The sequence below is a fragment of the Hippocampus bargibanti genome, linkage group LG05, assembly GCF_051943395.1.
Source record: "Hippocampus bargibanti isolate YZ-2025 linkage group LG05, ASM5194339v1, whole genome shotgun sequence".
NCBI lineage: Eukaryota > Metazoa > Chordata > Actinopteri > Syngnathiformes > Syngnathidae > Hippocampus > Hippocampus bargibanti.
This window is the reverse complement of record NC_142738.1, coordinates 30,288,566-30,297,254: the sequence shown is the minus strand read 5'-3', so window position 1 is coordinate 30,297,254 and position 8,689 is coordinate 30,288,566. Positions and strand designations below refer to the sequence as shown.

At 48.4% G+C, this 8,689-nt stretch overlaps 1 protein-coding gene across 1 annotated transcript; it reads left to right on the top strand.

Annotated features, from left to right (window-relative positions):
* Positions 1 to 5,458: 5,458 nt before the first annotated feature.
* LOC148898483 (shaker-related potassium channel tsha2-like) lies at positions 5,459 to 8,483 on the top strand. Its single transcript, XM_088996633.1, has one exon. It carries the CDS (start codon positions 5,924 to 5,926, stop codon positions 7,391 to 7,393), a length of 1,470 nt encoding a protein of 489 aa, XP_088852759.1. The 5' UTR covers positions 5,459 to 5,923; the 3' UTR covers positions 7,394 to 8,483.
* The last annotated feature ends 206 nt before the right edge of the window (positions 8,484 to 8,689 follow it).

The window sequence follows — 8,689 nt, the reverse complement described above, 5'->3', positions numbered from 1 at the left end:
AGGAGGGGGGTGGGGAGGGGTCACCAAAGCGATGACAGCACGCTAAAAATGGGGCCTAGCAAAAGTTGAAAAGAAACGACAATGCTGGACGATATTGTCTTCTAACAAGACTGGGGGCGTGTCCAATGTCCTCCATTGAGAATTGCCCGCATGACATATACGTCAACCTCCACGGCAAGCGCGCATCTCCGCGGCAAATGTGCACCTGTAGCAAAGCCGACATGCTAGGCGACCTTTTTGTTTCTATCACAACGAATAGGCAACATTGGTCGCTCTATACAGAGGATAAACAATGTGTCTATTGGCATATTGTTTTATGGTCCGTTTACATCAGGGTTGGGCAAACTTTTTGACTCGCGGGCCAGGAGCATTTGGAGGGAGTGTTTGGGCATTAAAGGACAACCGAGGCCTCCAGACAAGTTGTGTCCATAATTTGTGAAATCGCTTTAAATAACTTCTACTGAGCGTATTTTACAAAGATTCCACCGCATGTAGCTAGATTTTACCTTTTAAGACTCGCGCTGAATATAAGTCTTGTTTTGGAGTTGGTGACGAGTCCTCACGTGACGTCACTGAAGGAACGCCCCTCACCGAGAAAGGACATACCTTGCATCACCTCAATGCATTTTGCGGTACTTTGTTTGGTCTGAAAACTTTGTGTTGATCCGTGTTGATGGCGAAATTAGAAGGAAAACACAGAAATAACGCAATGGTGAATCGTTTTGTGTTGCGCCAAGACTTCTACAGTGTATTTGACGTTCGCTTACAAAACGTCCCAGGAGACAATTTCCACAGAGTTTTGTCGCCCTCTTCTGCCTTTTTTGGGTACTGTGAGTACTAAAGAATTTGTCACTACATTTCTCTCCAGATGCATCAAAATGATCCAGGAGGACTTCTTTAATCGATTGCAAACATGTATGCTTTCCTCTTCAGAACTATTTGAATCATATTCATAACTGGATGAGTCACAAGAAAGCATCTTTTCAGAATCTGAAGCCATTGTTTTGATTCTCCAGCAAGGCAAGACGTCTTGGGGTGACGCCACGAACAAGGGGGCGGGACCTTCTGAAACTGACCACTTCCGGGTTCAATTTGAAGTAGTTTTTGGACACTTTAAGTCATTTTTATTGGTGTTTTGCATTTGACTAAAAATATCATCCTGCTTGTTTTGGGTATTTTAGATGCTATAAAACCTTTTTCTGGTGTCAGTTAGGAAACAAAAAAGTGATGTCGGTTGTCCTTTAAAGGACCACCAACACCTACGGACAAGTTGTGTCCATAATTTGTAAAATCGCTTCAAATAACGTCTACTGAGCGTGTTTTACAAAGATTCTACCGCATATAGCTATATTTTACGTTTTAAGACTGAATATTCTGGAAGTCTTGTTCTTGAGTTGGTGACGATTCCTGACGTGACGTCACGGAAGGAACGCCCCTGACCGAGAAACGACACACAATGCATTTCGCGGTACTTTGTTTGTTCTGAAAACTTCGTGTTGATGGCGAAATTAGAAGGAAAACACATAAATAACGCCATGGTGAATCGTTGTGTGTTGCACCTATTTGATACTAGTTGACACTAATTCAAACAGGCAAATCAGCCCATTTCCAATTGAGCTCTGGCGCCATCTTCTGCATTTTCTCGGGGTGCTACACATCAGTCTTGATGCCTCAAAATAACCCGGAAGAACGTCTTTAATAGATTGCAAACATTTGTGCTTTCCTCTTCAGAACTATTTGAATCATATTCATAACTGGATGAGTAACAAGAAAGCATATTCTCCGAATCTGAAGCCATTGTTTGGATTCTCCAGCAAGGCAAGACGTCTTGGCGTGACGTCACGAAGGACTTTCTGAAAATGCCCAATTCGCAGCTAAATTTTTTTGCAGATTTAGCACACTTTAAGTCATTTTTATTGGTGTTTTTCATTTGACTAAAAATATCAGCCTGCGTGTTTTGGGTATTTTAGATGCTATAAAACGTTTTTCTGATGTTAGTTAGGAAACAAAAAAATGGTGTCGGTTGTCCTTTTAATCAAGGGAGCAGTTGTGGTAGGTACATCCTTAATTAAAAAAAATCCTTTATACTTTGCAACAATGTTTTTTTTTTGTGATTAGTCGTCTTATTGTGTTTCAAGTTGTGAAAAATGGGGCAGGCAACTTTATGGCTAGGCAGGCAACTTTTCAGAGTTGTCTGCCCTGGTGTCCGCTAACTTTTTCTCATTGTCACGGTTTGCAAGGTGGTGATGGTGGTGGAAACCAAAAAGAAGGCAGGAGGGAGCAGCAGATTGTATTTGAAAAATTGTATTAAAATAAAGTCAGCAGGAACAAAATCTAAAACATCAAAGTCATCCGAACAGAAAAGTACAAAGTATCGAAGAAAACCATGAGTAAAAATCTGCCAAGATGAAAGAAACAAACTTGACAGGGTGACGTAAACACATTCAATGACATACAATGACCTGACAACGAATGGTCGTGCCGGGAGTCCTTTTAACTGCCACTGATGAAGACGACCAACACCTGTGCAACTGAGGGCGGTGCTGACATCGCCACCTGTTGGTCGCCAACCAGATCGTGACACTCGTGAGCTTCAGACACTGGAAGGAAGTTTGGCGCGGCGGATTAAAAAGGCTAACGGGCCGTAGTTTGACCATAAAGAACATCACCGGACCTCTGCTAGAACCTCTTCAGTTTGCCTACCGGGCAGACAGGTCTGTGGAGGATGCAGTCAACATCGGACCGCACCACATCCTCGACCACACAGGAACCTATGCAAGGATCCTGTTTATGGACTACAGCTCTCCGTTCAATACCATCATCCCAGAACTCCTCATCCCAAACTTCTCCAGCTTGGTGTGTCCCCTACGATCTGCCAGTGGATCCTCAGCTTCCTGACAGGACGGACGCAACAGGTCAGACTGGAAAAAATATCACCGTCAACACGAACCACGAGCACTGGAGCCCCGCAGGGATGCGTCCCCTCTCCGTTGCTCCTCTCTCTCTACAAGAACGACTGCACCTCAACGCACCCAGCTGTCAAATTCATAAAGTTCGCAAACGACACCACGATCATTGGTCTCATCAAAGACGGCAACAAGTCTGCGTACCGACAACAAGTGGAGCAGCTGGAGCTCTGGTGCAGCCGTCACAACCTGGAGCTGAACACGCTCAAGACAGTTGAGATGATGGTGGACTTCAGGAAACATCCATCACCACAGCTACCCCTCACACTATCCAACTGCCTGGTGTCAACCGTTGAGACCTTCAAGTTCCTGGGAATCATTAGTCTCCCAGGACATGAAGTGGGAGGTCAACACCAACTCTATCCTGAAAAAGGCCCAACAGAGAATGTACTTCCTGAGGCTGCTAAAGAAGCATGGCCTGCCACAGGAGGTGCTGCAACATTTCTACACGGCTGTCATCGAATCCATCCTGTGTTCTTCCATCACCGTTTGGTTCGAGGCCGCCACAAAAATGGACAAAATCCGACGTCAACAGACGGTTAGGACGGCGGAAAAAATCATTGGCACCGCCCTACCCACTCTCGAGGACTTGCACACTGCAAGAATCCAAACTAGGGCGCGGAAAATCCTACTGGACCCTCCGCACCCTGTCCACCACCTTTTCCAGCGACTCCCCTCAGGCAGGCGCTACCGATCCATGCGCAGCAAATCCAGCAGACATTAAAACAGCTTCTTCCCCCAAGCCATTAACACATTGAACAGTAGCCCAAATGGAACTGTATAGTGCCTCTTTGCAATTTGTTGATGATGATACTAGTGCAGCGTGTTCTACTATCTATTCTGATTCTGATGTCTGGTCTACATCTTGTGTTTCAATAGCGTGCTCGCCACTATCACATAGATGCTAACTCTGCAATCGCCGTTTTGGACTCTTTGTGAAACATTGAAGTCATCCGACTTATCCGTCGTTTTCATTTCAGTCCCGATGAAGGGGAAAAAAAAGGATGAGATGGTGGGCGACGCAAAACTTTGGAATGAGCGAATGACTGAGGACCCTGGATGTAACAGGCCCGGCCCTCCAGCGCCGGATTCCGAATCACGTGTCGGTGCCACGGCTTGTTTGTTTTTGGGGTTTCCTCGGGGACCGACGCTCAACGTTAGCCAGACAGACACTCCCTTTGCTCAACTGGCACATTCGCATCATGGCGCCTGCGCTCGCTCGCCTCCCAAAAGGGCTTTGGGATTGTTGTTACCACACACGCGTGTGTGCCAAACTGCCGCTAGAGCCACATGCTGCTACACCCACTGAGCTCTCACTCGCACAAATGAAGAGAAAGGACTGTCGGGATAAGAAGAGCTTTGTCTCACAATGGACAAAATCTCAATCCACAGCAGCAAGTTTAGGAAAAGGAATATAATAATAATAATAATAATAATAAATAATAATAAATAATAATAATAATAATAATAATACATTTCATTTGTAAGCACCTTTCAAAACTCTCAAGGTCACTTTACACGTTTTTCTGTGGGTGAGCATCGCCAGCCACATGCGCTAGCGTTCACTCAACCCGGAAGTAACTCAAATAGATAGAAAGCGAGCTAGCTAATAATAATAATAATAATAATAATAATAATAATAATAATAATAATAACAATAATAATACATTTCATTTATAAGCGCCTTTCAAAACTCTCAAGGTCACTTTACACGTTTTTCTGTGGGTGAGCATCGCCAGCCACATGCGCTAGCGTTCACTCAACCCGGAAGTAACTCAAATAGATAGAAAGCGAGCTAGCTAATAATAATAATAATAATAATAATAATAATAATAATAACAATAATAATACATTTCATTTATAAGCGCCTTTCAAAACTCTCAAGGTCACTTTACACGTTTTTCTGTGGGTGAGCATCGCCAGCCACATGCGCTAGCGTTCACTCAACCCGGAAGTAACTCAAATAGATAGAAAGCGAGCTAGCTAATAATAATAATAATAATAATAATAATAATAACAATAATAATACATTTCATTTATAAGCGCCTTTCAAAACTCTCAAGGTCACTTTACACGTTTTTCTGTGGGTGAGCATCGCCAGCCACATGCGCTAGCGTTCACTCAACCCGGAAGTAACTCAAATAGATAGAAAGCGAGCTAGCTAATAATAATAATAATAATAATAATAATAATAATAACAATAATAATACATTTCATTTATAAGCGCCTTTCAAAACTCTCAAGGTCACTTTACAGTCAGAGGATCAGTTTTTCTGTGGGTGGGCAGTGGCAGCCACTTATAACCTCGTATAACGCAGCCCTTTCAGCGGGACCAACGGCGAGCGTTATTTTGGCTTCCCGAAGAAGACGCCGTCGCTCACCCCTGCGTCTCGAGTATCAGTCAAGCCAGCATTTTCCACTAGTGCAGGCGGGTTGGCGGCTCGCGCCATTTTAGCTTATTTTGGCCGCTCCTGTTTCTTTGCGCCTTTGAGCGAGGGGACACCGGCGGGTTCCCCTCGCGACAGGAATAGCGCCATGATTTCACGAATGGGGGGGGTGGCAATTGGAGGGGAGATCATCTGTCACGGGATCCCGGACAAACCCGATCGGGAAACGGGCGGCTGCGGAGTCGGCGGAGGCTGGCGTGGAAAGAGCGTGGAACTACGCGGTTTCCGCGTTGACCCAAGTCGAGCGTCGGAGGGACGGCACACCGGGCAGCCGCTGTCATCTGGCCTTCCAACTTGGGAAGGGCCGTGACGTTTAAAATGGTGTGAATACCATCGCCACCTCCGCCCGTCGGTGAAGCTCGCGCGAGGGGGAGATCGGTCTGACACGGCAAGGCTCCAATCTGACAAGGGGACCCTGCGGATCCAATCTAACAAGAAGACCCCGCGGATCAGGGATCCAACGACGCGGTACCGCGAACAGGCTCCTTTCCGGCAGGGACCGGACGCTGCATGAGATCTGCATGCGAGAGGACGCTTGAGTGGTGCGCGGTGACCCTGGGAAGGGGTAGAAAGATGAGCGCCGTGTCCGAGGACAACCGCGACGAGACCGTAGTGGCGGCCCCCTTATTGGCGGATGACCCGGAGGAGCAGGAGTGCAGCGAGAGGGTGGTCATCAACATCTCAGGCCTGCGCTTTGAAACCCAACTCAAGACGCTCTCTCGCTTCCCCGGGACTCTCCTGGGGGATCCCCGCAAACGGATGCGCTTCTTCGACCCGCTGAGGAACGAGTACTTCTTTGACAGGAACAGGCCCAGCTTTGACGCCATCTTGTACTACTACCAGTCCGGAGGGAGGCTACGCCGACCGGTGAGCGTCCCCGTTGATATTTTCCTGGAGGAGATCAAGTTCTACGAATTCGACGAGGAGACCATCGAGCTTTTTCGAGACGACGAAGGTCTGACGACGGAGGAGGACCGAACCCTTCCAAACAACCAATTCCAAAGGCAGCTCTGGCTCCTGTTTGAGTATCCGGAAAGCTCCGGACCGGCCCGGATAATCGCCATCGTCTCCGTGTTGGTTATCCTGATCTCCATCATCATATTCTGCCTGGAGACCCTGCCCGAGTTCCGGGAGGTCCCGGCGTCGGCGCAGGAGCTCCACGCCAACGCCAGCGGTCACGGGAAGCCGCGGAGTCCCTTCACGGACCCCTTCTTCATGGTGGAAACGCTCTGCATCGTGTGGTTCTCCTTTGAGTTTACCGTGAGGTTCCTGTCCTGCCCCAGCAAGCCGGCGTTCTTCAAGAACATCATGAACATCATCGACGTGGTGGCCATCGCGCCCTACTTCATCACCCTGGGGCTGGACCTGGCCGAGCACCAGGGAGGGAGCCAGCAAGCGGCCTCGCTCGCCATCCTACGCGTCATCCGCTTGGTCCGCGTTTTCCGCATTTTTAAGCTCTCCAGACACTCCAAGGGCCTTCAGATCCTCGGGCGAACCCTCCACGCCAGCCTTCGGGAGCTGGGCCTCTTGATTTTCTTCCTCATCATCGGCGTGGTCCTCTTCTCCAGTTCGGTGTATTTTGCCGAAGCCGAGGACCCCGAGTCCGTCTTTTCCAGTATTCCCGACGCCTTCTGGTGGGCGGTGGTGACCATGACCACGGTGGGCTACGGCGACATGTGCCCGAGGACCATGGGGGGCAAGTTTGTGGGTTCCCTGTGCGCCATCGCAGGCGTGCTCACCATTGCCCTACCGGTGCCCGTCATCGTGTCCAACTTCAACTACTTCTACCACCGGGAGAATGACGAAGAGGACCGCCCGCAGTACGTGCACGTGACCTGCGGACAGCCACGGACCTCATCGGGCGACCTTGTTTCAATCAAGAGCGAGCGGTCCCTGGACAAAAGCGAGTCTTACACAGAGGACGACCAGGAGAGCCTGACCCGGATCGAGATCTACGCCAGCAAGCTGACCGACGTCTGACGGGCGCGCAGTGAGTCAGGGCGGCCGCCGCCGTCCAGACTACCTGAGGCGCTTACCCGCCTTTCCAACGTATGTTCTAAGAATAATAACATTAGCCTTTAGCCGTCCCATGATTGGTTGGTCAGAGGGGACCAAGTTAGACTAGTAGCAAAGGACACTTCCGACTGTGCATCCTGTATTGCTTTATGTCCTTGCACAATATAGACTTGAGGGTTTGCCGGTCAGGTTGTTTATCCCAACCGTCGGTCGGGAACTGCTCCCACTCGCCCGTGACCCCCAAATGAGGACAAACGCCACAGGAGTGATCATTGGCCCTCTCCTTTTTATAGATTTGGCCGCGTCGCAGGGTCGGTTTTTGCGTTTGTGGCTTTGGCCACGGATCGTCGACTTTCAAGTCGGACTTTGGGATTCAGCGCTGATGGGCCTGTTCCTGTGCTTGTGAGGCTTGAGAGGATTCATCGAGATGTCCCACGTGGAGAATAATTGGAATTTTTTTTTCCAGAATCCAGGGTGTCCTCAGTGGGTCCTGGAGGGGCCGCCCTGCCGGTTTTCCAGCTCTCCCTGGCGCAACACACTTGAGCCGATGTGCCGTAAATCTCAATCAGGTGTGCAGCAGCCGCAAAACAGGAGGGATGGCGCTCGCCTTCCCACACAGGCCCGCAGTCCAATGGATGATAAGAAAACTGAAAGATTGTTGTCAATATTTTGTACTTTTTGCCGCAAATTGCCTTCACGCGGGCAACAACTTTCTGGCCACTCTGTGAGGGTGGTCTTTGTAAATGTCTTCGTACATAGTATTTATTTTTTTAGCCTCTATGTGAACTTAATTTATTTATGTTTGTGTAAGCTCTCAGTGATACAGGAACGGTCCATCGATGAGAAGGTTTCTTCAGCCATCATCTGTCCTTTGAAGGTGTCGGACGTTTCGCTTCTTATCCAAGAGGCTTTGTCAGTGAACTGAAATTTGCTGGTAGTTATATATTATAGTTATATATATCCCCACTGTCCAGTCGTGGCGGTGCCAGGGTCTGCTATGATAGGTCCCTGCTTTCAAGGAGGGGGGGGGGGGAGGACCCTGAGGCTACACTGATTACTTCTATTGTCCTGACTGATTACTTCTATTGTCTCCCTGATTATGGGGCCTGTGACTGGCCTGATTGCCGCATTTGCTCTGGTATACCGTCATCAGCATAACTAAGCCTATGTGGTCTGAGAAGTCTGTTGTATGAACGATCCAAATTAAACCTCACCCCACCATTAGTGAAGTGTTTTGCTGTTTTATGAAAATAGCTTCTT